The sequence below is a fragment of the Entelurus aequoreus genome, linkage group LG11, assembly GCF_033978785.1.
Source record: "Entelurus aequoreus isolate RoL-2023_Sb linkage group LG11, RoL_Eaeq_v1.1, whole genome shotgun sequence".
NCBI lineage: Eukaryota > Metazoa > Chordata > Actinopteri > Syngnathiformes > Syngnathidae > Entelurus > Entelurus aequoreus.
The window spans coordinates 56,432,571-56,446,625 of NC_084741.1; the positions used below are offsets into that span (position 1 = coordinate 56,432,571).

A 14,055-nucleotide genomic window follows, 5' to 3' on the forward strand; every position below is an offset into this window, starting at 1 on the left:
ATTTGGTACCGCTACCAACATGAGTGTGTATATATATATATATATATATATATATATATATATATATATATATATATATATATATATATATATATATATATATATATATATGTATATATATATATATATATATACAATATATATATATATATATATATATATATATATATATATATATATGTATTAGGGCTGCAACTAACGATTAATTTGATAATCGATTAATCTGTTGATTATTACTTCGATTAATCGATTAATAATCGGATAAAGAGACAAACTACATTTCTATCCTTTCCAGTATATTATTGGAATAAAACAGCATACTGGCACCATACTTATTTTGATTATTGTTTCTCAACTGTTTGTACATGTTGCAGTTTATAAATAAAGGTTTATTTAAAAAAAAAATTAAAAAAAAAAATACATTTTTAAAAAAGCTTCTGCGCATGCGCTTAGCATAGATCCAACGAATCCATGACTAAATTAATCGGCAACTATTTTTATAATCGATTTAATCGATTAGTTGTTGCAGCCCTAATATGTATATATATATATACAAACACACACACAATGTATAATAATGATATATCGATTATGGGTCAGAAACTTTACTGTGCATTTGGTTGAATCCAGTTATATATTGTTTTCTTACATTTTTGAGTCTCATTTGCAAGTATTATATACTGTAGTAAATTTTTTCTGCAGTTGCATTTCCAAGACGTTAGACGGCAGTAGTGTATAAACTATGGTGTTTTGCCAAGCGAGGAAGCAGCCTTTACCATGCCGCTGAAAGGCTGTCTTGTTGTATGTGGAACCCTACTAAGTGATAATACTGTAAGTGTTGCACTTATTACATACCAGCTGTTTGTTTGCATCTTAGTTGTAGTTTTAATGACCAAATTTGGAGGTGTTGAAATCACCATGTAAAATCGATAATGCTAAATAGTAGCAAGTATATGGCAAAGCCAATATACCAGCCAGTATCAGGCTAGCACATTTTGGAAAAGTCGAGCATTTTTTCTATCAGGTATGCTTGCTTTGTTGGCATTGGAAAGTCGCAGCATTGCCCAAAGGCAGTTTGGTTGAGTCCGCTCTGAGTGTTGCTAAAGTTTCCTTGCCAAGCTGGTGTTTACTCTGTAACCGGACGTGACGTCAAGAGAAACAAATATATCAAAATATGAAACCATTTGATTTCACACGAATCGATACCCAGTAGTAGAGATGGAATTCGGTATTATCCTTGGGCATCACATGGGTTCACATACACTTGTAGACACGTCTGTGTATGCATCTTCATATCTGGCATTATGTCCTTAAATAATGCAGCCTATAGATTCAATGTGCACAAATGAATACTTCAGTTGCTCAGACATCTATATATGTTTAGATTTGGGTATGATGTCTGTAATAGACAAAGACGTTAATGCGTCTTGTGAGCATTTAAGATAGCTACAGATTAGCGTGCTGTAGGAAATTATAAGTATAACCTGATGTAATCAAAGTGCAATAGTTGATCATTATTTTTACAATCATAAAGATTAAGGAAATGTACCGCAGTTTATCATTAATACTGTTAATTGTTACATCCCTCGTCTGTACTTGCATGCATGTGAAAACTTGCCTGATCGCTTTTTAAGACTGAAATATAAAGACTTATCTCAAAACACAGCGTATAATGGAACATGTTTCCTGTGTTCAATACTCTTGAGAGGAGAAGGGAAGTACATGATACCTGTCAATCAGAAATAATCAGGAAACAGCGCAGACTGCCTGTGCTGGAATGGACGTTTGAGAGACAGGATGATCAAGTGGGGTCATTGCACTCTCCTGCATTAGCTGGGGCCTGAAGCTCCCGAAACCACAGGCGCAGTTCGATGGCCTCTTAAGAAGCTCAAGCAGCCCAAATCCAAATCCTATCATCTCCTTTTTTAGATCTATTATTTGGTCCTACTGTAAGAAACAATTGCTCAGAATGCAGAGAAAACCAAAGGACCTGTGGTTCCTTCTCATGCAACAAAAGCAGAAGTCTTCTGCTCTAAAGTAGCATTTTTTGGATATCAGAGATGGAGGAGAGTCCAAAGAAAATAGGTCTTATTCATTATTAGAACCAGCTGTGGTTTTCCACTCTGATGACTCACCCACTTTTTTCCTTTTTCACCCTATTCTTTGGCTTTTTTTTTTTCATAATTTAGAGTAGCTGTGGGGTTCTCATTGAGAAACACTGAGCGGTTTCCTCGGGATATTTGTTTTGATTTTCAAGGGTTGCTGCCACATGTCTGCATGTTCATTGCTTTACTTATCCTCCCCTATGCTAGAATTGTGCACATGGATCCTCTGCATGTTTTTTTTAATGTTTCAATCTTTCTTTCTACTTTCCACCCTTCAGTGCCAATGATAAAGACAGAACCCAGTGATGACTATGACTCTTTGGGGACTTCAGCGCTGCCAATGCATTCAAAGTCCTACTTCAGTCATCCAGACTTAATCCCATCTTGCCTGTTGCCAATCACGATGTCTGTCTGGCTGGTGGCTACCCTCCCTGTCCTTCTGTCAATGCTGCCATGCCGTCATCGTCACCCAATCCCAGCCCAACCTTGCATGACCTCTCCCCTGTGGCATACAACAAGTGCCTGCCCAATAGTCCAACCCAAACAGTACCTCCAGGTCAGATGGTGACCACCTTCCCAGAGACCAATGGCAGGCCAATCCTTACCCACCCAGCATCTCCTGACCACAGCTCTCCCCTAGGTATGCTCCGAACTCAGGGAAGCCCCGGTCACCTCAACAGCCCAGGAACCCAGGGATTCCACCCTGTCTATGCCAACAGCAGCCCTTCATCCTCCCCAGCCTCCCATGCCTCTACTCCTGGTGGGCCTGCGGAGAGTCCATTTATTCAGGCCTACAGCCCCAGCCAGGCCCAGGCAGGAGCAACCTCAGCTCAGGCTGGCGGGAACTCACCAAGTCTGCTTCACGAGGACTCCAGCTCACCTGCCATTGCCATCACCGTCAAACAGGAACCCCAGGAGCTGGACCAGATTTACCTAGATGATGGTGAGTTTCAAGATCATGATGTTTGTACGTATATATATATATACATATGTGTCTGTGCACATGGTTTTTTTGCGGAACATTACTTAGATTTAAACTGAGTAATCTCTTAGGCCTCACACTATACTATTTTTCTACTAAATAATGGCTGCAAAGTTACGCCACATTTGTTTATTTCCGCCCGTGACCATTTATTTTATTTTATTGTAGCATGTGGTTCTGTCTGTGTTGTTCAAGTGCTTTAGTTCAAAACTGTACACTGCCTTGATGGGATTTTCAAACAATCTGTCCAAACATAACAGAGAGTGCCGGGGTCAGCCGGGGCCCAGCAGAACAAAAACAGTGGCACACGCATAGCAAACCAAACTGTTGACATATCGACTAATGAAGGAAGCAAAACAATAGGTAGGGGTTTCCTAACTCCCGCCCCCCTTTTTTTTGGAACGATGTCGGGGGCTCTGAGGCAGAGGCCTTGTTTTCCCGTCTATTCCCCGCGGAGTCAGGGCTATGCAGCTGTCGTCATCAGGGGAGACTAAAGGGTCATCAGTCTACCCTGGCAATGGGATCAGACACACCCATGAGAGCATACTGTATGGTACATTTTATTGCCTCCTGTATCCATACCACAGCTTGTCTCTCGAGTCACCACCCTGTTATCTGTGTTGTCAGTGGCACTACTTGTTGTTATGATGTCTAATCACAGCATCTACAGCATTTTGCCAGTTTGAAATGTCAACACCCCTTTCATCATAATAGCGATGTGGAAGCAGGGCAGTAAATGTTATCTTCAGTGTGTGCGTGTGTGTGTGTGTGTGTGTGTGTGTGTGTGTGCCTGTGTGTGTAATCAACAACTCACAGAGGTGAGAGGTTGGCATGAAGGGACCAGGGGAGTGTGAGGTTGTTGATGTTGAATTGTAATTTTGTTGAAATGCCGATGTCAGCATATCTGTCGGTTTTGATGAGTCCCATTTGTCCTCATAAACAGGCGATGCAGACGAAAGAGGATGTTATCATCAGCCATAGTAACTTATTCTGCTCGTTTGTTGGTAGCTTCTCTTAGAGTTGTATCTCAGAATGTGAATTGAATTGGTCGCGCAGTGTTAGAATTCAACTTAAATAGAAGTACATTTTTTAAATTGAAAATGACGAGCTTGTACACAAGTAATGTCATGCATGCAGTACTTGGACTACAACTGCAGTGGATAATCAATAAATTTGATTAAAAAAATAAAATAAAAAAACTACGGGTGTGGGGAAAAATTGATTCGAATTCGAATCGCGATTCTCACGTTGTGCGATTCAGAATCGATTCTAATTTTTTTAAAATCGATTTTTTATTTTATTTTAATTTTTTTTCTAATTTCTTTTTTTTTTAATTAATCAATCCAACAAAACAATACACAGCAATACCATAACAATGCAATCCAATTCCAAAACACTGAGCAACACTCAGAACTGCAATAAACAGAGCAATTGAGAGGAGACACAAACACGAAACAGAACAAACCAAAAGTAGTGAAACAAAAATGAATATTATCAACAACAGTATCAATATTAGTTACAATTTCAACATAGCAGTGATTAAAAATCCCTCATTGACATTATCATTAGACATTTATAAAAATTAAAATTAAAAATGAACAATAGTGTCACAGTGGCTTACACTTGCATCGCATCTCTTAAGCTTGACAACACACTGTGTCCAATATTTTCACAAAGATAAAATAAGTCATATTTTTGGTTCATTTAATAGTTAAAACAAATTTACATTATTGCAATCAGTTGATAAAACATTGTCCTTTACAATTATAAAAGCTTTTTACAAAAATCTACTACTTTGCTTGCATGTCAGCAGACTGGGGTAGATCCTGCTGAAATCCTATGTATTGAATGAATAGAGAATCGTTTTGAATCGGGAAAATATCGTTTTGAATCGAAAAAAATCGAATTTGAATCGAATCGTGACCCCAAGAATCGATATTGAATCGAATCATGGGACACCCAAAGATTCGCAGCCCTAAAAAAACCCCATCTATTTATAAACCGTTACTTCAGTTATTTGTTGTGTAACTCATAAAATTGTATCAAAGTCAGACCACAAGGCATGCCCATAACTTTGAATACATCGACATGATCTGTGTGTCAGTGAAAAGTGCAGTTTTTTTGTTTTTTTTGTAAATTTTCTTTATGTACAATATTAAACGTGCAATTTCAAGCTTGATTATATGCATTTATTAGAAAATTGAAAAGTGAAGGTTAATGGGAAGCAGAAAATCCTTGTTTATTTCAACTGTTTTCCCTGAAATAGGTTTTGAGGGAGCTATATACTGTGTTTTTCCAAATTAGTCAATTAATCGTACAAACTAATCGATATATTACTTCATTATAGGGCTAGGCATTACAGTTAAGATGCTTTGGGAGACTTTTCCTACATAGAAATTACGAAAAATTCAATTTTAAGAAAATAGCCCTATTGCTAGTGTTTTCATGTATAAAAAGATCAATTTGAAGTTCCGTAAACGTGGATGCATATGCAAAAGTGCAATATATTTATCTGTACAGTAAATCTTTTTATATCTGCACCTTCTTTTGTAAATGCAACTTTTATCCTGCACTACAACGAGCTAATGCAACAAAATGTTGTTCTTATCTGTACTGTAAAGTTCAAATTTGAATGACGATAAAGGAAGTCAAGTCTAAGTCAAATAAATGTAAAAAAATATTACACAATTATGATTATTGTGGTGTAAAAGCTAACATATTTTCACTTTATAAATTCATGCATGTAAGATTGCATTCATGGTGTCTGCTACAAGTGCGTTTGTCTAATTATAACTTGAAACGTTTTATATATGTAATCTAAATAAATGTATGATTATACTTTATAGTGCTTTTTAGGCAACTTTGGCCCTGCTGCACTAAATCTAGTACAAGTTAGTGGGTATAGTATTTTAAATCATGATTAAAATCATGGGACATAATATCTACTTGTCAAATGCAATATGCCATAGTATTACTTACAAAGAGTAGTAACTAATTAAAATGACTCACCAGGAAGTTTGTAGTTTTCTTTTCTCAATCTTTTCTTATCTGCATGTTTGCTCCCCTGGCAATGCTGTTTCAATGACAACCAATCTTATGCCACTGAAGTTGACCACCTTCCCATCACAAAGACTGCATAGTGCCTTCCCCAGATCTTCGTGCTTGAAAATGAACTCTGAAAGCGGGCATCCGTCTAGTTCTTTTTGTAACCACGACCAATTCCAATAATTCTTTATCCCCACATCCAACCAAGACACCGTTCCACGACATGTTGAAAAATATGTCAGCTAGCCAGTGCGAGCAGTTACAAAAAACATATATATGTAACATTTCTAGACAAAATCACTACACAATATTCACTAATTCTACACTATGATATTAACATGTTAAACACACATGTACCTAAACATGCAAAGATGTTAAGGACATGTATGTTACTTCCGAACATTCCCGAATGTCAACGGAATCAACCGACACCGACCAAAACATACTCTAATGTTCCAAGAATGGCGGATTAGACAAATTCCCAGTTTGTCTTCATTTAGGCCACACTCTCATACAACAAGCTCAATGTTCATCTCTCTCATTTCCCAGCTACACTTGCACAAACCCTTGCCCCGGAAGTCCTGCCACCCAGTCAAAGCCATTGGCTAGAAACCCTGTAGCCAACCGCTACACCATGGAAGCAACCTGACTTAATCAATACGCCAGTGACGTGCGGTGAGGTTCATGACTGGTGAGGCACTGACTTCATCACAGTCAGATTTACAAACATATGAACCCTAAAGAGTATCTTATTCACCATTTGATTGGCAGCAGTTAACGGGTTATGTTTAAAAGCTCATACCAGCATTCTTCCCTGCTTGGCACTCAGCATCAAGGGTTGGAATTGGGGGTTAAATCACCAAAAATTATTCCCGGGCGCGGCGCTGCTGCTGCCCACTGCTCCCCTCACATCCCAGGGGGTGAGCAAGGGGATGGGTCAAATGCAGAGGACAAATGTCACCACACTTAGTGTGTGTGTGACAATCATTGGTACTTTCGCTTAACTTTAACTTTACACATACAAACTGTAGCACACAAAAAAGCACATTTAATTAAAAAAAACGTTATTATGGTCTTACCTTTACTTATAAGTGCGGGAACAGTGGTGTTCGTGTTGGAGGAGTTGTGAATGAATGAAATATGAAATCCGTGCTGCAGTCTGCAGGTGTACCTAATGTTGTGTCCCTGTTCACGGCTCCTCCGGCGCGAGCATTGTTGTTTTTGCACTTTTTGGCTTATTGTTAAGTGACTTTTTTTGGGTGGATTCGGTCTTGCACGTGGAGGGTTTGGGTGTGGGCTTTGGTTGGTGTGGCGCTCCCGTCGGGACCCGGTGTGCATTCTGCGGCGGGGTGCATTAACCGGCACAAGGAGGCGGGATTACTGCGAGCCTCCCACAGTGCGTCTTCGCAGCAGTTTTATGATTGCTCAGCACAAGAAATACGTTACACACATACAGTTGTTGACAATATACACTGTACATTATATACCTCAGCTAACTAAACTATGGAAATGTATAATATAGTTCATATAGCAATACGGTCTCACTGCACAGCAGGCCAGCAGTTAGCCGAGTGCGCAATCCATGTTGAGGCTCAACGCAGTGACGTGCCTCAACTGGCAACCGTCTCTTCTCAGTATTTGAATGGCAAATGTGAAAATGCAGCGATTTTGAATAAAAATAATCTAAAACTGGTGAATTTAAATGGAAAATAACTTTATAGTATAATCACTGAATACATATAACAATTTAATTAATTTTTTTCCTTTTTACATTTTTTTTTCTTTCCATGATGGCAGGTGAGGCCGTGCCTCACGTGCCTCCAGTGACCGCACGTCACTGCAATACGCATGTAAAAAAATGACCACTTAGGCTAGAAAATATTGTAATTTCGCTAAATTGAGGGCGTCTGTGATCCCTGAATAAAAGACTGGCACATTCAATTTAATGGCAAACACTACTTTCTGGCCGAGGACGAACATGGTAGTCTATACACCACTGCATCTAATTTTTTTTTAAGTACCAATGATTGTCACACACACACTAGGTGTGGTGAGATTATCCTCTGCATTTGACCCATCACCCTCACCCCCTGGGAGGTGAGGGGAGCAGTGAGCAGCAGCGGCGGCTGTGCCCTGGAATCATTTTGGTGATTTAACCCCCAATTCCAACCCTTGATGCTGAGTGCCAAGCAGGGAGGTAATGGGTCCCATCTTTATAGTCTTTGGTATGACTCGGCCGGGGTTTGAACTCATGACCTACCGATCTCAGGGCGGACACTCTAACCACAATCTAATGCCTTGGAATTGCAACTGCGTGTAAAGCCTACTACAGTGCAGTATTCGAAAATGAGACAGAGAAGTGTAGGAAAACAAAATAACAATTGGACAGCACAGCTCACTGTTAAATGTTAAATACAAAAAACATAATTATTAAAAGTACTAAAAATTGGTACTGTTGAAATCGATACAGTTCCAATGCCCGGTACCGTACCGATTTAAATGTGAAAGGTACCCAACCCAGAGCTAAAGATGTGAATGTACCACGAACAATTAATGTACTTATTACAGGCTCAACTTTTACAAAAAACTACACAAATGTAGGCCACCATACTTAGACACACAGTTGCCAACTTATTTTATACATTTTTAAAAAATGTATTTAGGACACTGGAATGATTTGATTAAAATGTATGTGAAAATTAACTCCATTGAGCAAATGTCCACATAACTTTCCACTGTATTTCCTTATATCCCCCTCATCCTTTTATCCAAACAACACCCCGAAAACCAAGTTAGTATGAATTATGTTCTCACTGTTACCAATACATATGAGAGACTAAAGCTTTCAGTCCCTTCTGAATAATCGAATCAATTGAAACTGCAGCTTTATTTTCGTTGGTATCTCTTTACACAGACGTACAGTAATTTTAGATATGCCAAGTCCGTTGAAATACCAAAGTCAAATTCTGTAACCTTGTTTCTTTCCCCCACTACTCCATCCATTGTCACTTAACGGGTTCAATCGTTCTCCACCCAATTGCCAAATGTGTTCTATCAGTGATTACAGTTGCATTAAGGGACGCGCAGGAATGTGTATTGATTGACCAAGGACAGTGAAGAAGCCCCAGGAAAAACCTCAGTATACTGCCGTTTTGCATCACCTGTCATCTGTGGTGAGCTCCTGGAGTCCTGGTAAGTATGCGGTGGTAACAGCATACTCCAAAGGCATCCACTGCTCCCAGTCTTCTCTTATTGTCTTCAAATGAGTCCTAAGTTAAAATAAATAAGATTGGAAGGCGGCTCAGTGCCTTCTACTCCGCTTCTGCATGCATTACCGCTGTGCGTTAGTTAGCTGAGCTCTCCATTAGAGCGGAAGACAAGCGGATGACCTCACCTCAGCGGCAGTGATTTAACGCCAGGGATGTAGAATAGTGTTGCTCCTCACCAATTGGGGGCCAGTGATTTGGAGTCTAAAGGAGCACACTTGATCTTCCCCGCAAGTGCAGCAGCGCCTCCCACGCTCCAATGCTCAGGCCTCCAGCTCTCATCAGGCAAAGGAAATGTGTCTCTCTGGCCAGACCTACATTTTATATTGCCCTTGAGAAATCACTCAACTTATCAACGGTGAGCTACTGTACTACAAGGAGCACTGTTAGTGTGGTGGGAGTCTGAGCTTTAACCCCCTTGGTTGCACAAACTGTCTTCATAGTAGGTTGCGTCTGAATACTCCCTTTGCTGTGCTACTTCAATATCTATGCCACTAGATCCTGCTTCTACCTGCAAAGCCCACGGAGTAAGGGACTACCAAATACATCATTGTAGTCCTGGTCAAAAGTTTACATACACTTGTAAAGAACATAATGTCATGGCTGTCTTGAGTTCCAATAATTTCTACAACTCTTATTTTTTTGTGATAGAGTGATTGGAACACATTCATGAAGTTTGGTTCTTTTATGAATTTATTCTGGGTCTACTGAAAATGTGACCAAATACGCTGGGTCAAAAGTATACATACAGCAATGTTAATATTTGGTTACATGCATTTTGGCTTAAAAACTAACGATGAAGGTGAAGTTATAACACTGAAACGCCCACCGGAAGAGGTGCTTTAAGACATGGCTAGCTAGTCGATCCGCAGTCTGCAGTGTTTTAGCTACTTCTAAATCACTAATCCTCGCCGCCATGGCGACAAATAAAGTAAGTTACTTACAAGTATCTTCCCTGCAGGACGAGGAATAGCTAAACATGCTTCACTACACACCGTAGCTCACCGGCGACAATATGTAAACAAACGCCATTGGTGGATCTACACCTAACATCCACTGTAATGATACAAAGTACAGGAGCGTATCTAGTCGATACTACTATGATTACATCGGTATTTTTTTTGGCATCACCACATCTTCTTTCGTTTTAAAAAAAAAATGTATATACTCAGGAAATATGTCCCTGGACACATGAGGACTTTGAATATGACCAATGTATGATCCTGTAACTACTTGGTATCGGATTGATATCCAAATTCGTGGTATGATCCAAAACTAATGTAAAGTATCAAACAACAGAAGAATAAGTGATTATTACATTTTAACAGAAGTGTAGATAAAACATGTTAAGAGAGAAAGTAAGCAGATGTTAACAGTAAATGAATAAGTAGATTAATAATTCATTTTCTACCACTTGTCCTTAATAATTTTGACAAAATAATAGAATGATAAATGACACAATATGTTACTGCATACGTTAGCAGGTAAATTAGGAGCCTTTGTTTGCTTACTTACTAATAAAAGACAAGTTCATGTTCACTATTTTATTTAAGGACAAACTTGCAATAATAAACATATGTTTAATGTACCATAAGATTTTTTGTTAAAATAAAGCCAATAATGCAATTTTTTGTGGTCCCCTTTATTTAGAAAAGTACCGAAATAATTTTGGTACCGGTACCAAAATATTGGTATCGGGACAACACTAGTCTGTACCTATAAAAGTACTGAATTATGTACCAATTCCCCCGACATAGACTAAATGCACTCACTTCTATATATACTATATATTCTGTCCGTATTGTATTATGTTGATGTTTTGCCTCACATAAATGTGTATACATTTCAATTTCATGTTTGTCATCACATTTGTTGTCATAGGATGTTTACAATGTGTTTACATATGTGTGATAGTGTGTGTAAGGCAAGAGCAGCATGCTGACTGAGCCAGGCAGCTAATTGTGTGTGACTCCCGCTGTGTGTCCTGTCTTATTAGCTGCTATAGTGATTGGTCATATCATGAAATGCTGCGGAATGCAGCACAGTAGTGCTAATCAGAAGGCCAGATTTCTACCAGCTGCCTCTCCAGGACACAGAGAGCCCTTATTCCCCAAAACAAGAAGAAAAAAAAACCCATTGGCTGGTGCAGTCTCTGTCAACTGCTGACAGTTAACATATGTGCTCTGATTGCCTCGCGTTTCAGGGTAGTTTTGCTTGTGATTGTTTCCTCTTCAATTCCGGGTCCGTGCATTTGAAACTCGACAAGGGTTGTTTTCTCAACTTGGAAATCCAAATGTTGTCAGTTCTCCTTCTCTTCCGAAACAAAAAGGGGCATTCTATTCTTTCGGAGGATCTCCGTATAGCACTGATGACTCTGAAGGCAACTCGAGGCTTTCCTCATGGAAACTTTTACACATTCTGGAAAGTTTCCCAGACCCCAGGACTCTCCAAAACCCTTAATGATGATTGAGAGTGCGTCCACACCACGCTGAAAACATGCTGAGTCGATAACATTGGAGTGTGCCGCAAGGCTGGCTTTCGGATCAGAGGGGAGGACTGAAAAGAGAAAGTTAAAGGGAATAGTGTATATTAAGTCTGAGGTTGGAAGTGTCTAATGGGACTCACTAAAGCAGATCTGCTTCTGTACATAAATATAATATGTGTTTTGTACTTGTTTATATCTTTAAATAGTTGAGTCAGCAAGTTGTGAAAGTATTGAGAGGGCAAGTGACATTGAACCTTTTACCCTCGGTACCCTTTCGTCTAGGTGAAAGGTGGTGGTTAAGTGCCATGCCAAGAACACATCCTTCTAAACAAAGTGATATTGACAGGTACCAGAGGAATGGTGATGGCTTTTTTATTATTAATGACCACAAAGAGGATGTAGGTATTTTACTATTGTTGTTATTGATGCCCTCCCATCGGAATTCAGTTTTCCTGGCAGACTTGACATGACAAGCTTTAAGTGAAAGTTTGGGATTGCTGAAGAAAGTTATACATTTCAAACATAATTGTTTATGTATTGTTTGTAACTTAGGGCATACCTAGGAGATGTGGCGTTGATGGTATACGATTGCAAGAGATCATTTAACTAAAGATGTATTACTTCTAGTGTTGTCCCGGTACCAATATTTTGGTAGCGGTATCGGTACCAAAATTATTTTGATACTTTTCGGTACTTTATTAAATAAAGGGGACCACAAAAAATATAATTATTGGCTTTATTTTAACAAAAAAATCTGACGGTACATTAAACATATGTTTCTTATTGCAAGTTTTTTCATTAAATAAAATAGTGAACATACAAGACAACTTGTCTTTTATTAGTAATTAAACCATCAAAGGCTCCTAAGTTAGCTGCTGACATATGCAGTAAAATATTGTGTCATTTTCCATTCTATTATTTTGTCAACGTTATTAAGGACTAATGGTAGAAAATGAATTATTAATCTACTTGTTCATTTACTGTTAATATCTGCTTACTTTCTGTTTTAACATGTTCTATCTACACTTCTGTTTAAATGTAATAATCACTTATTCTTCTGTTGTTTGATACTTTACATTAGTTTTGGATGCTTAACACAAATTTGGGTATCAATCCGATACCAAGTAGTTACAGGATCATATATTGGTCATATTCAAAGTCCTCATGTGTACAGGGACATATTTCCTGACTTTATAAACATAATATACATTTAAAAAAAACTAAAGATGTTGTGATGCCAAAAAATATTGACATAGTCATAATAGTATCGACTAGATATGCTACTGTGCTTGGTATCATTACAGTGGATGTTAGGTGTAGATCCACCAATGGCGTTTGTTTACATTTTGACGCCGCTGAGCTACGGAGTGTAGTGAAGCATGTTTAGCTATTCCTCGTCCTGCAGGGATGATACTTGTAAGAAACTTACTTTATTTGTCGCCATGGAGGCGAGGATTAGTGATTTAGAAGTAGCTAAAACACTGCCGACTGGGGCTGGACTTTAGCCGCTAGCGAGCTAGCCATGTCTTAAAACACCTCTTCCGGTGGGCGTTTCAGTGTTATAACTTCACCTTTATCATTAGTTTTTAAGCCAAAATGCGTCCGTTCTCCCTTTTCTGTCTACACACTGTGTCTGTTTGTAAGTACTCCGTGATTGTGCGCTGCCGAACATGCTCGTCTGCTCGTAAAACCAGCAATGACACGATGTGACGACGACAGGGGCGCGGGTGGGGGGTGTACAGGTTCTTTTCAGAGACGGTATAGTACCGAATATGATTAATTAGTATCGCGGTACTATACTAATACCGGTATACCGTACAACCCTAGTTACTTCTAAATGGAATATAACGTAAGGGGATTATGATATAGGAGAAATTAAAGTGAAGCGTCTTTGGATTACCTTTCAGTGTCCTCTTACATCATTTATTCTCACTGGCTAAACATAAGAGCCTTAAGAATTCTGGTAACGCTCACTTTTTTTTCTTTCTAACGCATATTTGACAATATTGTCAAGAGTGTGCGAACTCTGAGAAATTAACTGAATCTAAGTGGTTACACATGACATTGGCAATGGGGTCACATTACTCATTTTACGTCTTTTGAAAACTATTGGGAATATAATTAGTCTTGATCAGATGCATTAAGATTAATGTGTAAAATCAGTCCATTCAT

At 38.7% G+C, this 14,055-nt stretch overlaps 1 protein-coding gene across 1 annotated transcript in view; it reads left to right on the forward strand.

Annotated features, from left to right (window-relative positions):
- nfatc1 (nuclear factor of activated T cells 1) overlaps positions 1–14,055 on the forward strand; it is a 109,628-nt gene that overhangs the window by 60,045 nt on the left and 35,528 nt on the right. Inside the window, 2 exon segments of the mRNA XM_062064315.1 lie at positions 2,384–2,487; positions 2,490–3,048. Coding sequence (XP_061920299.1) covers positions 2,384–2,487; positions 2,490–3,048 — 663 coding nt within the window.